Source organism: Corythoichthys intestinalis, chromosome 15 (assembly GCF_030265065.1).
Source record: "Corythoichthys intestinalis isolate RoL2023-P3 chromosome 15, ASM3026506v1, whole genome shotgun sequence".
Classification (NCBI taxonomy): Eukaryota; Metazoa; Chordata; class Actinopteri; order Syngnathiformes; family Syngnathidae; genus Corythoichthys; species Corythoichthys intestinalis.
Window position 1 is genome coordinate 30421142 of NC_080409.1, and position 21059 is coordinate 30442200.

The following is a 21059-nucleotide window of genomic DNA, read 5'->3' on the forward strand; positions in this document are numbered from 1 at the left end:
AAAACAGGTCGATAAATCACAATTTGTAAAATTATTACAAAACTATTAACGAAGGTGGAGCATAAGTCGAGCCTTCCATCATTAAAGTAGAATGCACATAGTCTCTGATGTATTTCCATCCACATCTGAGTGTTTGTAAGGTACATCAAGTTGTGTTTCCTTGCCTAACAGCATTTTTCACCTGTAAACAAACGAACAAAAAAAATATAAAACGTACTGATTAGCAGCAGGCTAGCAGCAGATGTACCAGACTAGTAGTTGTTAGCATGTGTTGCAGCCACAGAAGTAGTTAATAATATTAAGCATCATCATAATTGCAATCACCATCATGATCACAATATCAAAGACAAGAAGTCGTTTCATGCGCAAGATTTTAGCTTTAGTATTTTTTTGAGCACTGGACACATGAAAACGCAGGTATAGGAAGAACTTTCCTCAGAGCTTTTAAGGTTCCTGATTGCGTTTCCATCCCCTGCCATTAAACCCATAAAATACAAAAATATTTTGGTTGTGGTGACTCTTAGCCATTTCTTCATGCTTTCCTCCCATGTCATGATGATGGCAGATGGATGCAGTATTTCCAAATGGTCTTTTTTGAGGGATTTTGATGAGTGTTGCCACTCCAGTTCCATTGTTGTTTTGGTTTGAGAACGTGTAAAACGGAAGTCGCTAGCAGAAATGCGGAAGTACCTCGAAAACCAGTCTATAAGTCGAAGTACTGTACTTGTAACTCATATACAGTAGGTGTAGCTCTAAGCTACTGATGTGAACTTTTAGCCTCCCTATGTCCCAGTCTTGCATTGTCTCGACAGTTGGTGTCCATGTATTTATACTACTTATTGTGTTCATTTTATATATGCTTTGCTTTGTCTAATCCTTTTTACGTTCTTGTCATCCATAAGACACTGCTTTTTTCTTACTACAGTTGAATTCTTTTTCTCTAATTTGCCTTTGTGGTGGGTGATGATGATGGCTCATTTAAATGTCTTGGCATTCAGTGTGTGTGCAACAGTGATTTGCATTTTTGTTGCTTTATTTAACGGATAACCCCGTAACCCATCCCTCCACTCTGTAAACATACATTACAGAAATGGGTCACTAACCATCATGTTGCCTGCGAGCCATGTTGTCATGGCAACCTGGCCTGCATTAACTGACATTTACAGCCTTGAACTAGCAAATGTGTTTGTTTTTTTTAAAAAGATATTTTTCTTGGAAAATGTACTTGGTCTGAACTGAACACTTTGTCAATTTTCATAGGCTGCACTGAGCCCCGAGAAGGCGGAGGTTCACCGACAGAAGGATGAGCTTTTTAGCATTGAGACAAACAGTTCTCCCGTTGGTGAACTGCGAGATGGGGAGCTGCTTGCACTCACCAGTCAAGAGCAGTTGCAGGTACACATTGTCAATGTTGTGTCTCATAGTCGTAGGCAGCTAAGCTATGTTAACTGTTAGTCGTAAATATGAAATAATCAAATGGAAAAACAATAAGTATGGCAGTAACTGAGTGTGCTTTCTTACTACTTACTATCTTGGCTTTAAAAACAAGACAGTAATGAATGTTTTGCAACTGGCGTGCAGAACTAAGTGATGTGGCTTTGAAATACACTCCCACTTTGGCGCTGATGAGGATAAAAGGTTATTATTTTGCTGTGCACTTCTAAGGCTGTTTGCAGGTAAATCACATGTCAGTTACAAGCTATTCAGTTTCATACTAGATTAGACTTGGAAATTTTCCAAAGATTTACTCAATGATATAGTATTCCACCGGGCTCACTTTTACTCAATCTGTCTGCAGTCCTGCATGTGAACATGAATCAAAAGGCCCTAAATGTATGTTTTTTTTGTTTTACCGTGCAGCAGTTAAAGAAAGCGGTAGAGAAGCGTAATGAGATCATTGCAAAACTCAGCACCAACTTGCAGGAAGCCCTGGCAAGTCGAGACGAGATGCAGGTAGAAGTGCAGTACCTCGCCAGTCAGATCCAGGCCCTCCAGAAGCAGCTCCAACAAGTACGTTTCTACTCAAATGAATAGCAGTTTTACAGGTCTACATAAGAAGTATAAGATAGAAGGCAAGGTTGTTGCTAATGATCTGTTTCAGTGTTATTGACAATGACAGATACCTACAAGCTGTGGCTTTAGGGCTGCATGTGGCTTTTTTATTCTTCTGCTGTGATTTTTTTTGTTTGTTTTTTTGTCATGGCAATATAGTGGGACCTTGACGTACGTACAAGCTTAGTTTAGACAGAATGGCACTCGTAAGTTAACTCATTAGCTGCCATTGAAAATGATCAGTGACCAAGATCTGCTCCAAAAATGAATTGTTTTTACATTGATCCAGCCCCCCAGATATTTATAAGCCTGGCGGGCTGCTTTTTCCACCCCACCCAACACCAGCACTACAAAAGAAAGTTTAAAAAAAACTATACATATTTTAACCACGTCTGGAGATACGGGTGCTCTTATGGCATCTTATGGTCTCAGCTTTATGCCATTTGACTGAATCGCATTTTTTTTTTTTTTTCATGAAAACTATTTCAAATCTGTGCTTTTTTTTTTTTTTTTTTTTTTTAAGACTCTTAAGTACATTGATCCCTCGCTACTTTGTGCTTAAAAATTTGTGCCCTTTTTTTCAATTAAAAAGAAAATACACTTGGGCCATCCCGAGTCTCACGCTCACTCCTGCTGCTCTTCCTTGGTCAGGCAGTGCTCTGGAGTTGCTTATTAAACTTAATGATGATTGACAGACGTTTAAAGTTTGATCTTGCCACAGTTGCTTGGAAGCCGAAGCTTCAAAGCACCACGTGCGCCAATCATTGGTTAACTTGTTAAACAGTTGCTGTGGCAACTCATTGGGTGTAAGTGAGCAGCTAGGGCTGGGCGATATGGCCTTAAACATGTATCACGATAAATTGAGCAGATTTATCTCGATAACGATAAATGACGATAAATTCGGCCAAGCGTACTGTTATATAATTTGAAAATCTGAATCAATGCATGAAATACAGATTAACTGTTTCTTGTTGATTTATTTACCAGCATTCAATTTCATATACTGTATTTAACAATTGTACATGCAGTCTAAACATTAAGTTTATAAAAATGTAATGTAAGCAATAAGAATTCAAGTATGAACATTTATAACAGCGTGTATGACTTGAACAATGTACATTATCAAAATCAATATGCCTGTGCAAACATGTCATTGTAACACAAATGACTTGCAGCTTGAACAGTACACTTCAAAAAGACAACTTATTGTTAATGGCTGCTGTGACATAATTATTAAATACAAGTGTTTACATTATGGTTTCAGGGTCCCCCCCAGTGCATTTTTTAATAAATGCACGCACAAATGAACCCCCAAACAAACAGAGAGACACACACACACACATTAAAGCTATATTGATCTTCTTCAAATGAAACGCTTAAGATTTTATGATAGCAATAATGACACAGAAATAAGCACATACAGAAAAATAGCTGGGGCCATTTCTCGGTCATTATAAGTTTCGCCGTTGGATTGTACTTTAAGCTGAATGCTTTACCATCACAAAAGCTATCAGAGGAATCACACACAGACAGATACAAAATAACGCCACATAGTAATTGCTAGATGCAGTCCGTGCCCAATCCACTCATTAAGTTCAGCCGTTTCGACAAGATTAGAGCCGCTATCCGACTACATCACGTTCATTTGTAGCGTTAGCCGCTAGCTAGCGTTAGCCTGGCTACCAGTAGAAAGCACTGAAAGCACCATCTCCGGAAATCGTGAGAACAGCGGGGAGGACAGCGGGTGAAAGCCCGTCTGGATGCCACCAAGAGTCTACTAAATGTCGGTTAAACGTTTGGTGAACCTCCCTTAAGCCACACTCCATCACGTTTTGCTTGTAGCGTTAGCTGCTAGCGTTAGCTTACTGGGCTTTTGTTTGATTGGCTCCTTGATGATCACGTGACTCCCTACGTAAGCCCATTGACTGTTTCTTAAAGGGGAATGAACATAGACGAACAACACAGAATCAAAGCGGGATGAAAAGACTATATTTTCTTGTTTTATTAATTTACCGAATTTACCGACATGGTCAAAATTACGTCGGTCATCGTTAAGAATTTCGGTGACGGTAAATTTTCGGTTTACCGCCCTGCTCTATGAGCAGCTTGAGTGAATTTGAGTGGACTCACTCAATGAAGCATTTAATCAAGACAAGCATTTTTGTCCTTTATTCTTGTTTAAAAGTAATTCGGTGGGAGACTAACATGTTTAAAACTTATCATAATTACTACATTTGAAGTGCTTAAAAGATATATATACATAAGTTTTTTTTTTTCTTTTTCTTTTTTTTTTTCTTAATTATACTTTGGGGGGAAAAAGAACATTTTTCCCAACAAAACATGGTGCACGGCAGGTGGACTCCTCTTTTCTGGGGGAAACACTGTTGACCACACTTTGGCTTCTTAACATTTATAACACTGAAACTAATGAAACAGAGCAACAACCTTCCTACTGTTGTAATTTTTTTGTTATGTAATACATTCACTTTTTGGCTGCTATTGATAGTGATATCTTTTGCGATTGTCGCAATGGACTATGAATGTCAGTGGATACTGAAACTTGATCATTCAATGACAACCATCCCAATTCAAATGGATTTAACGTCTATCACTTTCAATGGCAGCCCATGAGTTAAGATATGACTTTAAGTTGTTACTTGCATCTGGAAAACTTCTGCCGTAGACGAACGTGGACTTTCAGCGCCTTAAAAGTCAGCCCGGAAAAGAAGTCCGTGATGTGACTGAGCAGCAGGACCTAAGTATGGAAGACGTGTCAGTAGAGCAGTCTGGGAGCACCGGCCTCGGCTCTCAAACCAGCGGAGAGGGTTTCGGCACAGACAGCGAGACCGAGACGGACGGCGTCCTGTCGGAGCTGCGGGCTAAACTACGAGAGGAGCAGGATAACTGCCTGCGCCTGTGTTCTGAACTGGAGAAGGAGAAGGAGAATCACCAACATGTGCTTTCTTTACTGGAGGATGAACGAAAGGAAGTGCAGACCCAGCTGAGCCAAATGCAGAGTCGCTGCCTTGAGGAGAAAGACGTGCTGAACAGAGAACTGCTGCAGCTGAGAAAGAGGCTTGAAGATGAGGAAGTAACGCGGTGGAGATGGCAGGAGGAGGACACTACGCTCAAATGCCGTCTCCAGAGCCTTGAGGACGAGCGATTAAGACAAGAGGAGGAAGTGAGAATGTTAAAAGACGAGCACAGGAATGAGCTGGAGAAAGTCAATCGGTTGTTGGAGGAGAGTGTGAAAGAAGTCACAGCACTGAAAGCTTCCAAGAACCTCCAGAACCAAGCCAAAGCTGCTTCTAGCTTTGCTGAGATCATCAGCACCGATGAAAGCAATAGTGAAATGGGACTGGTCCAGGACAACATGAATGTGTCTGTGTCTGGGGACCTTTTAATGGAGCGCTACTTTGCACAATCTTCAACATGTCACGTTAGAGCTTGCGGAAAACTGGACATCTCTTCAGACCAAAGGTGTGTTTTTTCCTATTTAACCTTGTGGGCCCGATGCCAGTCAATTAGCCATGCAATGAAACTTACCTATTGCTTTTAAAAAAATTTGTCTACTTTGGCTTGAGGTCCTCGGGTTTGACACCAACGACGTCCTTATTGCTCTTTGCGACTCTCATTACAGGTTAGAGCTGGACAGTGATGTTTTCTGCAACCAACCAGAGCTGAACAGCGATGTTTTTTGCGATCAACCCCTGCCGTCCATTTCCAACTGTGCCCCGAAAGAAACCTGGGAGGTCTCCCATGGCCTTACTGTGTCTGACAGTTCAAACGCCCAGTGGCTCAACAATTCTGTTTTTGAACCGGCGGAGACGAGCGGCGTTTCCGACCAGCTTTTCAGAGAGACTGATCTCACCAAAGAGCTGTTGAGTCAGCAGTGCGGTGAGCTGCGTCAGGAGCTGTTAATGAAAGACCATGACTTGAATGCGATGCGAGAAGAAATCCGCAAGACCGCTGAAGATCTGGAAGAGGCTAGAAGCAGGTGATAAGGGAAACTGAAAAGTTTTTTAAATTTAATAATTAATTTATTATTAAATTTTTAAAATATTTTTTTTAACCTCATCATGTTCACCCCAGTGGAAAGATTTTTTTTTTTTTAACTAAATGCAAAAACAACAGTTTTTTAACAAAACCGGAAAAAAACAGAATTTTTAACTGAAAATTTTCTTTCTTTTTTTTTTTTTTTTTTTAAGAAGACAACATATGGGCAGACATTTTATCAATGCCGGTACTATTTTAGCCAATCAAATGCAAGTATCGCAAATGACCTGCCCTTCCTCATTATGTCATTAATACCCACAATCACATGCACCTGTTCTCAAGCCTATTACTGTGTATACAGTTCTGGCCAAAAGTATTGGCACCCCTGCAATTCTGTCAGATAATGCTCAATTTCTCCCAGAAAATGATTGCAATGACAAATGCTTTGGTTGTAATATCTTCATTTATTTTGCTTGCAATGAAAAAAACACAAAAGAGAATGAAAAAAAAAAAATGAAATCATTATCATTTTACACAAAACTCCCCAAAAATGGGCCGGACAAAAGTATTGGCACCCTCAACCTATTACTTGGTAGCACAACCTTTAGACAAAATAACTGCGAACAACTATTACTGGTATCCATCATTGAGTTTCTTACAATGCTCTGCTGGAATTTTAAACCATTCTTCTTTTGTCAACTAGTCCAGGTCTCTGAGATTTGAAGGGTGCCTTCTCCAAACTACCATTTTCGGATCTTTCCACAGGTATTCTATGGGATTCAGGTCTTGACTCATTGCTGGCCATTTTAGAAGTTTGGGTCATTGTCCTGCTGGAAGACCAGTGACCTCTGAGGGAGACCCAGCTTTCTCACACTGGGCCCTACATTATGCTGCAAAATTTGTTGGGAGTCTTCAGACTTCATAATGCCATGCACACACGGTCAAGTAGTTCAGTGCCAGGGGAAGCAAAGTAACCTTAAAACATCAGGGAACATCCGCCATGTTTGACTGCCGGGACCGTGTTCTTTTCTTTAAAGGCCTCGTTTTTTCCCTGTAAACTTTGTTGATGCCTTTTCCCAAAAAGTTCTCCTTTTGTCTCATCTGACCAGAGAACATTCTTCCAAAACATTTTTGGCTTTCTCGGGTAAGTTTTGGCAAACTCCAGCCTGGGTTTTTTATGTCTCTGGGTCAGAAGTGGGGTCTTCCTGGGTATCCTACCATAGAGTCCCTTCCCATTCAGATGCCGACAGATATTACAGGTTGACACTGTTGTATCGTCAGGCTGCAGGACAGCTTGAACTTGTTTGGATGTTAGTCAAGGTTCTTTATCCACCAGCCGCACAATCTTTCGTTGAAATCTCTCGTCAATTTTTCTTTTCCGTCCACATCTAGGGAGATTAGCCACAGTGCCATGGGCGTCACACTTATTGATGACGCTGCATGGTAGACACAGGAACATTCAGGTCTTTGGAGATGGACTTGAGATTGCCCATGCTTCCTCACAATTTTGCTTCTCAGGTCCTCAGACAGTTCCTTGGTCTTCTTTTCTCCATGCTCAATGTGGTACACACAAGGACACAGGACAGAGATTGAGTCAACTTTAATCCATTTTAACTGGCTGCAAGTGTGATTTTAGTTATTTCCACCACCTGTTATGTGCCACAGGTAAGTAAAAGGTGCTGTTAATTACACAAATTAGAGAAGCATCACCTGATTTTTCAAAGGGTGCCAATGCTTTTGTCCAGCCCATTTTTGGAGTTTTGTGTAAAATGATAATGATTAATTTTTTTTCATTCTCTTTTGTGTTTTTTCATTGCAAGCAAAATAAATGAAGATATTACTTCCAAAGCATTTGTAATTGCAATCATTTTCTGTGAGAAATTAAGCATTATCTGACAGAATTGCAGGGGTGCCAATACTTTTGGCCAGCACTGTATGCATAGATATAAGGTAAATGACATTACAAAATGACTACGCCGATCAGCTGTATGATTTTGTTTTAGCATTTTCTCTATAATTGGAGGTTAAAGAAATTTGCAATTTGCATTCTTAAATAACTGTCTTATGTATGAACGTCATACTAGGTGTTGTCTTGTGCTTTAAGTCACCAATTTTAGGACATCACACTTTCTTGGCTAAAATTGATCTCTATGGTATTTTTAATATTGATTTAATGTATTTTTAAAATACATAAATTTGTAAAAAATAAATAAATAAAATCAAAATGAATAAATACGGCCCCCAATAACACTTTAAAGTTTACATATTTTTTTAATATGAATTTTAAAATATTTTACTCCTTGCTTACCATTGATGATGGTAGAAATCCTACTTATTTCAACTGGGAGTACAGGCTGTTAATCCTCACGTTTTGCTTCGATTATTCGCTGCCAGCCTCTACTAGTCAAAATGAATTGTACGTCTAGCGTCGTCAATGACAACTAATGAGTTACATAAGTGCCATAGATAGGGTTAAAGTTTACTTTTAGGTATTAAATGTTACGCTAACTGACGTACTCCTACCTCTGCTAATTCTGTATCAACCTCACAGCTCTTTTGCACTTTTTTCTGTCCAGGTGGGCTCAAGTTACAGAAGAACTCATGGAAGCCCTCAGGGAGCTTGAGGAGGAAAAGGAGAGGAGGAGATGCGTCGAGGAGAACATGAACTTGAATAGCAATCAACAAGACTGCCTTAAGAACGAACTAACTGCCTTACAGGAAGGAAAAGCAACAGAAATGGCATCGGAAACCTCTCTGCACTCGACGTTAGAAGAGGATAAACTGTTCGAGGAGAATGGTAAAAACGAGCCGGAGATGCTGCAAGTGTCTCTTCAGAAGATTAAGCAGACTGTGAATGGTACTCCACATGATGACAACTGTCTGGAAACAGTGCAGGTATGTTTATCAAAATAACAAAATTATGTATGCATGCCAATCAGGGATGGAACTCCAGGTCGCCTATCTCACACACTAGAGCAGTACTTCTTCAATAGTGGGGCGCGCCCCCCTGGGGGGGGCGCAGAGCGATGCCAGGGGGGGCGCATGTGTCCTCGGGGAACATACTTTTTTCTTTTTTTCTTTTTTGCCGGACTGGAATTAAGTGTACTTGCACATCCACTCAGTGGGAGGCAGTGGCGCTCTCATTTTCAGAGTGCGTGCAGTATTTTTGAACTAAGGAAGAGCGCTCAGCACACAGAAAACAGATATGAAGAGCAGCGCGCCGCCGCCGTTTTAGAAAGCCGTTTTCCGACCGGACTCACTCACGCAGCGACCCACTGTCTTGTCCGGTTCTCACGTCGCCGCCCGAGAAGTGCCATTTTCGGCTTGGGATCGTCACGACGACCGCCCTCACCTACGGTTCTACCTCCGCCGCCGAGAATGCGCTTTTTTCGTGCCGTTTGTCTTTTAGCTTTGACTTTTAATACAATGGGTGATGAGGAAAGACCACTGTTTACTGTGTCTAAAAATAATTACAGCGGACTGCCAGAAGCCAAATCAATTAAGACGCCACTTAAAGACATTCGACCCCAATCTCATTGATAAGCCGTTTTTCAGCGAAAACGTGCCGAATATTGCCAACAATCGTCCTGCTTTGTCAGTGTTATATCAATAAACCAGTAAGCATTGTTAGCATGCTCATTGCAAAATGACTCCACACCATTGCAAAGGAGGTAATACTGAGTGTGAGCAGCAAAAATAAAAACTGTCCTTCTGTCCAAGGACACTCTTTTTTTCCTTTATTCATTTTTGTTTTTTCGGTCAAATTTTTTGGCATATTGTCCTCATGAGTGAATGTTTCTAATCAATTTGAATTTGTTATTATTTACGGATTTTATTACATTTTATTTTTCTGTATCAAATGGTCAAAAAATGTACCTTGAGTGTATTTTTACAGTTTGAATGTGACTTTTTTTTTTTTTTATTCGGGCAAATTGATGCACGTCAAGTCTCTGTTACAAACAAAACAATGTTAATAAAGTTATACTTTATTATAAGTTGATCTATGTTACTTTTTTTCTTTATTAGAAAAAAAGGACACAATGTTAGGCAGATGCGTATTTATAATAGTAATTTTATAGACAAATAATACTATATACAGTGGCGGCAGAGAGTTTGGGGGGGGGCGCGAAACATTTACGTCTTGCTTGGGGGGGCGTAACAGAAAATAATTGAGAAGCACTGCACTAGAGGAAATATTTCCATATATTGAAACCCTCTCAGAAATAAAAGACTTTCACTTTTAAACTCTGGTGCAAAAATATGCGATCGGGACAACATAAGAAAGGGTAGGCAATCTGGGATTCTCGCATTTTATTGCTTAAAATTTTACCGGCATTGATAAAATATCTGCTCCCATGTCGGGTAGCCACTTACTCGAAATAGTGGCTTTTATCAGTTTTTCAGAAAAATACAAATATACTGTATGTTAATTCAGTTCATTAAACAAGACTGCACATGATAAAGGTGCTCAATTTTCCTTTAAGTAGCCACTCCCTTGCCTTGGTAACAAAAGCCATGACTGGCATTGGTCGTGACTTATTTGTATGAGACAGGCCCCCCTCCCCCAAACCAAAACAGGCTAATTTCACCGAGGCTTCACAGACTACATCGATAATAAATATCTAAAATAGAAAAATATATTTCCAAAAAAATGCACCTTACCTCTAATAGACACCTCGATTCTCTCTGTAGTAGATGGAATCAGTGCCCAATGGCATTATTTGAGGCAAGTATTGGTGCTGAAATGATGCAAATTTGCCCATTGTAAGACTAATGAATTTTATGTCTCTCCCTTTCAAGGCCAATTGTAATGAACTCCTATTGGAGCTCGAGAAAATAAAAAGTAGTTATCAAACAACATCTGCATTTCTGGATGAAAGGACTATAGCGATGGAGCAAATGGCTGAAGAGCTCCAAACAACACGTGCCCAGCTACTAAGCTTCCAAACACAGGTAGAAAGCTTACAGGTGGAACTGGAAAAGAAGCAGAGCAGTTTGCAAAGTGCTGAAGACATGAGAAGGGACTTGGAAACCAAGCTGGTTAACCTGGAGGAGGAAAAAGCTCAGGCACTACAGGAAAAAGACACATACTGGAGAAAACAAGAGGAGATGGGGGAAGAGATGAAGAAAATGGAAGAAGCGCTTAAGGAGGAACTTGATCAGTTTGAGAACTTGATACAAATCAAGGATGCAGAGGTGAGGTTCCACAAAAGGGTGGCAATAAATTGTAATTCCATTTGGCATGATAGGAGTGCAGTTTGTTTATTAATAGCCTTATCTGAAGTTATAGCATGTTTGTTTTCTTCTACAGTTAGCCGAAGAGAGAGAAAAGTGGGAGGATGAGAGACAGGAGAAGGACAAAGAAGTTCAAGAAGTGAGAGAAATCCTTGAAGAGCTCAGGATGGAGCGAGAGGAGGAAGTGAAGGCCCTCATGGAGAGGCAGGTCTTGGCTGTGGAGGAGGCCACGGAAAGGCTCCAGGAGTCCCACCGGCAAGCCATGGCAGACCTCCTGGATCATCATCAGCAAGAGGTGGGACCTGTCCATGTTAAATGACTGCCTGATCTCATTGTTGGTGAAAAGTTTGGTCCCTGCATGATGACAATTTACTGAGCGCTGCTCCTCCATGTCATAGATTTCAGAATTGCACAGCCAGATGGAAACTGAGCTGCAGATGCAAAAAGCAGCAATGGAGCAGGAACAGAAGCGACAGATAAGCCTCATCAAACAGGTATTCTACTTGGTTTCATCTTGTTGAAATCATTCTCATGGGCAGCCTATTGTATTTGTTGGATAATTTGTTTTTTAATCATAACTGAATAGTGCATAATAATGAATTAATTCTGTTTTAGGTATATATTTCAGAATTCTTACTTGATAATTGTCAGATCATTAAAAGAATACGGTAATACAGCAATGTTATTTTAAAAATAAAAACATTTATAAACAATTATGTATTTGTACAGTTAGCATTTCAAAAATATTGTTTTTAATTAACAAGGATTAAATGATAAATGAAAAATTGATTAAAAATGCGGTGGTCCACTATAATCGAATTTAAAAATGAGACTGATTTTAAAAAATATTTGGAATTAGTTGTACCTTGACATATAAAATTAATCTGTTCCAGAGTTAGTATCGTATCATGATTGTTTTTGTATCATGAGTTGCATTTTACATGTAAATTGCCTAATTCGTTATACTACAGTATATCGGCACTTCATAGCTCTTATTTAGGTTGTCATTTTTAGGAGCCTCATGTTCTTCTGAAACCTTCCCCCTGCAGGTGACGGAACGCGAGCATGAGCGGGCGATGTCCAAGTTGAAGGAACAACATGACGAGGAGCTCCTTAGGCTGAAGTTGGAGGTCTCCACGGAGGTGACGGAAAGTCTGGAGGCTGCTCACCAGGTTGAAATGGAACAGGCACAGGTATTGAAATACAACTACACCCTTACGATGACTTTTTAGATCTGAGCTGCAACAAAAAGTGGTAGCATCATTTTGCCCTCTCCCCCTCAAGGCCCTGAAGGCCCGTGAGCTAGAAGCCTTGCACCTGAGCCTAACAAACCTCCACACAACCCAGCTTGAGGTCACCCAGGAGTCCGCTCTTGTGGAGGTGGAGGTCTCTTTGCGGGACCAGCACCAGTTGGAACTGGAATGTATCAGAATAAAGAATGAGGCAGAGCAGGAACGCCTGCATGAGTTGCATCAACGTGACATTGGTAAGTGGCGAGCTTGAATTGGTCCTTTTTATAATAAACACAGTGTCTATATTTAAATTCTATTTGTTTGCATGTATCTTCAGAAGAGTTGAAACAGAGGTTTGCCGACGAGAAAGGTTCCATGGAAGAGAAGCAGACCAAGGAGATACACGTTAGGCTTTCTAAAATCCTAAATTATTCATTATCATGTATTCGTTTTAATAACTGCATTTTATGTAACAGTTTCTAAGGTCTGAGTGGGCATTCGAAGCTGAAAGGACCCAGTCTACACTCCAAGATAGCCTTGCCAGTACAAAGATAGACCTCGCCAAAACAGAGGCCTCCCTCACCCAAACCAGCCAAGCTTTAATTGAAGCCGAGGAGTCTTTGTCCCGCACTCGAACGGAGCTGCAGGAGTCAAAAGCGTGCCTGGAAAGCTTTGAAATCTCAAGTCAGGAGCAGAGGCAAAAACTGGAAGAAGAGCTGAAGCAGGCCTGGGCTGACAGGAGTATCACTGCCTGTATGTGTTGTTTCTTTAAAAACCTCAACAAAGATTTACATTGCATATGACAAGCTTTCAGTTTTCACTTTTCAGAATATCCCCCGGAAAACCGGCAAAGCCTGGTGGTAGACAAGCCTACCATATTTTTTGGAAAACAATAAAAATGTTAAGTTGACAGGAGTTTGGAAATGAGTTGTGTTACAAAGCCATTTATTGACAATAATTAAACAAGGTGGCACACTCTTGAAATGTAGTTATAAGAGCCGGGGGAACCCCTGATTTTTATGTTGCAGCCTTATTAACACAATACTACAAAATAATAATTTCAAGATTTTTTTTTTGTCTTTTCTAAATGGCATTCAGGTTCTCTGGAGGATTTGGTGTCTAGCCACAAGGTGTTGCTTCAGGAGAAAGAGCAGCAAGTACGCCAACTAGAGGAGAAGCATCAACAGTTGCAAGAAGAGGTGACTTATGTGGCATACACTGTATGAGTAATAAGAATCTGGTTAAATCTCAGATACCATCCAAATTAGCACATACTGCAACAGACAGATTATTAGATTTTGTTAAAGATTACACTGACGGATGTCAAGAGTGCATTAGATTGGACCTAATTAAAGGCTCCTCTAACATCTGCTGTCACGCCGTGTTGTTTCTAACAGATGTCACGGCTACAGGAAGAGAAAGATCTCCTTAAGAAGACCTCAAAGCAGGAAGTAGATCAGTTGTGGACTCAGCTAGAGAGCATGAGAACCAATCGTCAAGAGTTAGGAGGTGAGATTTATGATGCGACCTATCATCAGACAGCATTTAATTATTGCTTAAACCCTTTATGGTGCAAGTGACTATTTTTGATCATTAAAAAAAAAAAAAAACTTTCATAAAGACCTGTGGTTTACATACACGGACAATCACATTTTGGCTCACGTAGGCCACAATATTAAGATGTGGCATACAAGTGTCGCCTACATGGCCCAAAATTTGTGAGTATGGGATATTTACAGTTACACAGAAACACTTGATCAACAAATATCTTAAACTATTATGTCCCACTCATGTTCTCTAAGGCAGCCTGACCATAAAACACACACAAAAAAGTTCATCATTAACTGAGAAGAAAAAATAAAATCCACCTTACCTTGACCTCTATGGTCACAGGTGACAAAATCCTCTTAAAAACCTCCATGGCAGGCTATTTGTTTAGCTCAGTGCGAAACAAACCTTATCAGCGCGAGCATAGCCACTTGTTGCCTACTGTGGTAAACGTCTTATTTTAAAATCTGAACACCCACGGCTAGCCTTAAAGTGTTCTTCTGAAATGGCATCAAGCATCGGACAGAGTGCTGGTTTAAAATGGCTAATCGGTGTTAACGTAGCATCCTTTTGTTGTAGCAAACGGTGGGTCTCCATCCTTTTAAAACATAGTATCGGACGAAGTCTGATGAAGCGGTAAACATTAGATTGCATTTTTATATGGACTGGTTCTTTTCAGTAACGAAATGTAATACAGAGAAAGGGAAAACCTGAAGATACTGAATTTGAAGCATGAGGCAAGTACGACTGTTTTTCTTGTCATCTCAGAACTGAAGGAGCAACTGCTAGCTCGCTCGTCCCGCGTTGATGACATTGAGCGCCTCAAGGTTGAATTTAACAAGCAAAAGCGTGAAATCGAAGAGCAGAATGAGACTGAGCTGGAGAGCTTGAGGAGGTATACAAAACAGTGATGTCTTACTTTTTAATTGAAATGGAAATTGATCGCATTATTTTATCATCTCCTTATGTTCAGGTACTTTGAGCAGCGTTTGCGTGTGTCTGAGGAGAACTACAGAGAAGAAATTGCTCTGCTTCAGCTGAAACTGGTGGAAAGTGCTTTGGAGGATTCTTTGCTTAAAACCACAGAAAACAGGTATTCCAGCGAAACCACCACAACAAACATCCTAAAATATTGAAATGTCTTTTTTTTTTTTTTTTTTTTTTTTAAATCATCTATTCCCTTCAGTTTCATATCTCAAGATCCAGTAAAAGGGGAAACGGACGAAGTGCAATGGGACAACAAAATGGACAAACAAAAGGTAAAATTACGAATACTATAGGAGCATGGCTGTTTTGCTATGGCCTCGGACTGGGCGATTTGGCCAAAAATATACTTAAAAATTTCTTAAATACTTAAAAAGCCTTAATAAAATATACCAATAAATAAAATACCACTTGTTGTTTAAAAAAAAAAGAAAAAATCAGCAATGGAAAAAAAAAACCGACAGCATAATCCAACAATCACCTATGCGGTATATGTTAATATAAAATAAGAAACAGTGAAAACTTTGCCTTTTGCAAAAATAAAGGAAAAACTGCCCCTTCGGTAATAGACATTTGTTATTCCTTGAAATGTGCCTATATTTTCAGTCAGTATTAATTCTAAACAATGCAAGAAACTAAAGGGACGCAATACCAAAAATGTTTTCTTTTTTTGTTGTCATGATGACTAGAGATGCACGATAATATCGGTCACCGATAATTATCGGCCGATAATGGCAATTATGACATCACACAGATAATCCAGATAAAACAAAATTCAATCGATAATGCAATCCGATAATTATATACTTGATTTAGCCTCCAAATGTGCGCAATCAACAGTTTTGTCCAATTCTGCTAGTTTTAAGGAGGTGTTTTTGCAGTGTAGTAATGTGATATATGTTAGGAATGGCTTACTTTTAAAGGCATTTTTGAGCAACTTGGGTGTTTACTCTCTAAGTATTGTTGCCAAAAGCGTACCATTACACAATGTCATTGCCATTGTTTAGAGGTTGGAATTTACTACTTGTTCACATTTGATGTGGGAAAAAAATAGCACCAAATTACATTTTTGCACAGTAACATTTGATCTTTGTATACTTTAAAGTTTTACATACATATTTGAATAGAATTATCGGCGTGAGATTATCGGTTATCGGGTGGAAGGGGCAGGAAATTATTGGTTATCGATATCGGTTGAAAAATGTGTTATCGTGCATCACTAATGATGACCAATGGGCTCTGCGTGGGTGAAGGTGGGACTTCTCTCTGCCAATGGTTTTTAGTTGAATACTATGTACTGTTTGTATGTAATTTCTTGATATTTTGCATCATTTAGGAAGTGCTTGACACGCAAATGGAAGACAAACATAAAACAGAGATAAATGACCTCCAATCATCCTTTAAAGAAGAATTGCACAAGGTAAGACTTGGTTGTTGTACTCCATTTCATGCTTAACCATTACCTCTCTTCACATAAAAATAAAACATTATTTCTGCATGTTTGGTTAGGTACATTCAGATTTAGCGGACCATTATTACCGTGAGCTGCAGGAGATGAGAAGTCGCCATTCCTTGGAGTTGGAGCAGCTCCGAGCCAAACTTTCTGACCGTCACATAAAAGGTAATGTACACGGTTCAAATATTTGATGACCATATTCCAAGACTGCAGGAGCTTTAAATGAATTCAAGCTGTACTCATGACTTGCAGAGGTCACTCGTGTACACATAGAGGCTGCGAGACAAGTCGAGGTGAGAGGATTAATCTAAATGCAATGAAAAAGGCTGATGTTTGACACGTGATCATTTCGATCAGGTTGAGGTTGAACTGCGTTTATGGGGCTTCACCGAGGAGCGACACACCAGCTTGACACTCATCCACACCTTAGAGAATACATTAGCTGATATGAACAAACGCAACACGGAGTTGCACATGACCACCCAAAAGGTGCAGGAACACTACTCTAAACAAGAATTATGTCTTGATCAGAGGACTATAAACGGTTATGTTTGTGTCACAGCTAAAAAGGGAGTTTGATGAGGAGCGTGTCATCCTCAAGGAATCTCTGGTGCAACAAGGCGAGGAGAAAATGAGGAGGATGAGGGATGAGCACCAAGCTGAACTGGCTGCAGTCAAGAATGAGCTGGAAGAGGTGAAAACACTTTTACAAAAAGCTCTTTCGGAGGAGAAGGCGAAGGCCAAGAAGACAGAGTGTAAGATAACTCATATTATTAACTGTTTATATTGCATTTATAAAGGATTAACAGTGATGGGACCACCCTTTGGTTTGTAATGCTTCCACCTTTGCCATAGGTCCCCAGGCTGTTAAAGCTGAGTTACAACATGAGAAGAGCACCACGGCAAAGGAAATGAAAGAGCTCACGGTTTTACTCCAACAGCAGGCAGAAGAGCGACTGAAACAAACTTTAGACAGGTGGGAGATGTCAGTGATTGGGTTTCAAATAATAAATAAAGGCATATAGATTGCTGGGATTGACAACTGAGTCTTGCAACCCAGAATATCATAGGCAATGTTGAAAATGGATGGGTAAAAATTAGGGTTGTTCTGATCATGTTTTTTTGCTCCCGATCCGATCCCGATCATTTTAGTTTGAGTATCTGCCGATCCCGATATTTCCCGATCTGATTGCTTTTTTTTGCTCCCGATTCAGTTCCAATCATTCCCGATCATTTTTCCCGATCATATACATTTTGGCAATGCATTAAGAAAAAAATGAATAAAACTCGGACGAATATATACATTCAACATACAGTACATAAGTACTGTATTTGTTTATTATGACAATAAATCCTCAAGATGGCATTTACATTATTAACATTCTTTCTGTGAGAGGGATCCACGGATAGAAAGACTTGTGAATTTGTATATTGTGACTAAATATTGCTATCTAGTTTATTTGTTGAGCTTTCAGTAAATGATACTATAGCCATGCCCAAATGCATGATGGGAAGTGGAACCATGACTGTGCGTAGTGCTACCAATTGATATATCTCCTCTGCGTTGGGAAATAACAAAGTGTTAAGAAAAAGATCAATTGCTACTTTGCTTTCCCACATTGCTTCCCATGATATTTCTAATCGTAGGGAAAGGGATTGTAAGGCTTTAGCCAATTAAAAAAAGGCTCCGAAGGCTGACAAAATTCACTCTACTCATTTTACGCGGCCTTTTATCTCTCTATTTAGGTAAAATGGCGCCATTACAGATTGAGCGCGACAATGCATGAGTGGGTCGTGCAGCGCATGCATTAATTGCGTTAAATATTTTAACGTGATACAATTTTTAAAAAATTAATTACCGCCGTCATCGGGATAAATTTGATAACCCTACCTTAAATCTAACCTAAAGACTCTGGATGAGTGTAACATATTATGTCTGTAACGTTAAACACAATTAGAAAACGATTTAATTAAAAAATATATATATATTAAAAAAAGGCATGGCCGATATTTTTTTGCCGATTCCGATACTTTGAAAATGATGTGATCGGGACATCTCTAGTAAAAATTAATGTTGCACCGATACCAGTATCAGGGGGTGATACGGCACTAAAATGGTGGTATCGGTATCGACAGTACCAATAAATACGGCGGCAATATCACTTCAACGCAGCCTTCTTTCTCCTGACATTCACTACATTTTGTCTGTGTTGTGTGATGACACGTGATCACTTTGCATGCCAAGCAGCTAACATTATTGGTCTGCTCCAAACTAATAAGAACGGGCCAACAGCCACTCTTAACCAATGCTGGGGCAGCTTTTTCACATGGAGGTAAAACAAACCAGGAGAAGAAAATGGGCGGTCTGGGAATATTTCAACACAGAAACTCCATCAAGTACAATGGCTGAATGCAAGGTTCGCGGGCTGAATGTTTCGAGAGGTGGAGTTAAATCGGCCAGTTGTAATACCTCGAAGCTGATAAAACATTTGAATAATAATACATTTATTTATTCTTTATTTATTTATTTGTAGAGCGCTTTTACCAATGCTCAAAGACGCTTTAGAGTAGGAACACAAACAGCAAACAACGTGAACAGAACAAAACAAAGAAAATAATTATAAGTTAAAAGCTAGTTTAAAAAGGTGAGTTTTTTTAACAGGTTTTTGAATGTGGGAAGGTCTGAACAGGTACGGATGGGTTTAGGGAGTGAGTTCCAAAGGGAGGGGGCAGCAGCGGAGAAGGCTCTGTCCCCCCGAGTTTGGTGTGTTCTTTGTTTGGGCGTCGCGAGGATGTTTCCATTAGAAAAGCGGAGATGACGGGTGGGGGTGGGGGGACAGACAAGGTCTGTGAGGTAGGGAGGGGTCAAGTTATTGAGTGCTTTGTAAGTGAGAAGGATGATTTTGAACTGAATTCTGTATGAATTAGGAAGCCAGTGCAGTTTGTGGAGGAGGGGGGTAATGTGGTTCCTATAGGGGGTCCGGGTGAGAAGGCGTGCAGCGGAGTTTTGGATATATTGTAGTTTATTGATGAGTTTGGATGGAGAACCGAAAAGAATGCTGTTGCAGTAGTCAAGCCTGGAGGTTATGAAGGCATGGATGAGGGTTTCAGCAGCAGAGAAGGTGAGGGAGGGGCGAAGACGGGCTATGTTCTTGAGGTGGAAGAAGGCAGTTCTGGTGATATGGTTGATGTGGTGGTCGAATCTTAGTTTATTGTCAAAAATGATACCAATGTTGCGGGAATGTATTGAGAGAGGCAGGGTCGAAGATGATTATGTCTGATTTGTTACTGTTGAGTTGCATCCAGGATTTAATTTTACTGAGGCAGTTTTGAAGTGTGGATTGGGTGCTGTGCGAGATTTGTTTTGTGGTTATGTAAATTTGGATGTCGTCAGCATAACAGTGAAATTGGAGTCCATGTTTGCGGATGATCTGACCAAGGGGGAGGATGTAGAGAATGAAGAGGAGGGGACCTAGAACTGAACCTTGGGGGACACCTTGTGGTAGGAGAACAGGAGGGGATGTGCAATGATTGATGGCGATGAATTGTTGTTGGTCAGTGAGGTAGGAGCGAAACCAGGAAAGTTAGGTACCAGTGATGTGTAAAGATTCTAATCGGGAGAGCAGGATGGTGTGGTTGATTGTATCGAAGGCAGCAGTGAAGACTTAACATGTGAATGAACACAAAGAGTTTGAGGCTGCAACAGCAGCAACTGCTACCAAGAGAAAGGGGGCTGGACCGGAGCAACAAACCCTGGTCAGTTCACTTCGTCTACTTTACTTTTATTATCTTCTACTGAAAAAAATGCCGCAGTAATTTGAGACCTGTTCCAAAAGTAGGGTTGCCACCTTTCAGAAATGGAAATAAGGGACGCCCCCCTCGTGCCCAAAACCGTACAGGTGAGGGAAAACAGGGGCATCCCCAAAACTCCCAAAATGCATAGACATGTATCTAATTACATATATTCCTTTTTGGTTCAATACGGAACGCAACTTTTAATTCCCAATTCGGAACAATTCCTTATTTCAAGGAATCAAAAGTGCTGTAGAAGTAAGCTAAGCTAAGTAGCTAAGTTATGTGTGCCAGAGAGAGAGACTCACTCGCGTGTTGCTTGCATTTGAGCGTTGCTATAAAAATGGAGTTGTTATGTTGCTGCTGGTGCACAGAGAGGCAGGCTGACAGAGAGACAGGATGCTGGGATCAATTATCATTAAATTATTATTTACAGGCAGGCCAAAAAATGGTATCGGTGCACCACTAGTAAAAATGATGTCATAATTCAAAAGTTATGAATTAAGCTATGGTTCTATGAATCCCGTACGGCCGCCACAAGGCGGTGCTGAAAGGACCGAATGATCCCTTTGCTCATGCACAGTCTGATTATGCTTTCCAAAAAAAGTCACCTGTGACACCTGGTTGACTACCGGAACAGGAATACGTTCCGATGACATCAGAGGTCCAGCTCCTACAGAACCTTCTCGCATGAGCACAAAGATTCTGAGTGACAGAAACTTCTGGCGGTCATGTGAAATTAATATAACAGTAGTTAATTTCAT

General features: G+C 40.2%; 1 protein-coding gene across 5 annotated transcripts in view; it reads left to right on the top strand.

The window, feature by feature from the left end:
- pcnt (pericentrin) overlaps window positions 1–21059 on the top strand; it is an 86886-nt gene that overhangs the window by 12423 nt on the left and 53404 nt on the right. For 4 of the 5 annotated variants that reach the window (XM_057859018.1, XM_057859016.1, XM_057859019.1 and 1 more), the window contains 23 exons: window positions 1261–1395; window positions 1861–2010; window positions 4736–5532; window positions 5693–6049; window positions 8625–8943; window positions 10849–11244; window positions 11360–11578; window positions 11682–11777; window positions 12333–12476; window positions 12568–12769; window positions 12853–12920; window positions 12992–13268; window positions 13614–13714; window positions 13913–14024; window positions 14832–14958; window positions 15037–15156; window positions 15250–15322; window positions 16384–16467; window positions 16557–16668; window positions 16756–16796; window positions 16861–16992; window positions 17066–17258; window positions 17359–17479. In XM_057859018.1, the coding sequence (XP_057715001.1) occupies window positions 1261–1395; window positions 1861–2010; window positions 4736–5532; window positions 5693–6049; window positions 8625–8943; window positions 10849–11244; window positions 11360–11578; window positions 11682–11777; window positions 12333–12476; window positions 12568–12769; window positions 12853–12920; window positions 12992–13268; window positions 13614–13714; window positions 13913–14024; window positions 14832–14958; window positions 15037–15156; window positions 15250–15322; window positions 16384–16467; window positions 16557–16668; window positions 16756–16796; window positions 16861–16992; window positions 17066–17258; window positions 17359–17479 (4376 nt within the window). The remainder of the gene's footprint in view (window positions 1–1260; window positions 1396–1860; window positions 2011–4735; window positions 5533–5692; window positions 6050–8624; window positions 8944–10848; window positions 11245–11359; window positions 11579–11681; window positions 11778–12332; window positions 12477–12567; window positions 12770–12852; window positions 12921–12991; window positions 13269–13613; window positions 13715–13912; window positions 14025–14831; window positions 14959–15036; window positions 15157–15249; window positions 15323–16383; window positions 16468–16556; window positions 16669–16755; window positions 16797–16860; window positions 16993–17065; window positions 17259–17358; window positions 17480–21059) is intronic. The other variant, XM_057859017.1, reaches the window with a different exon arrangement.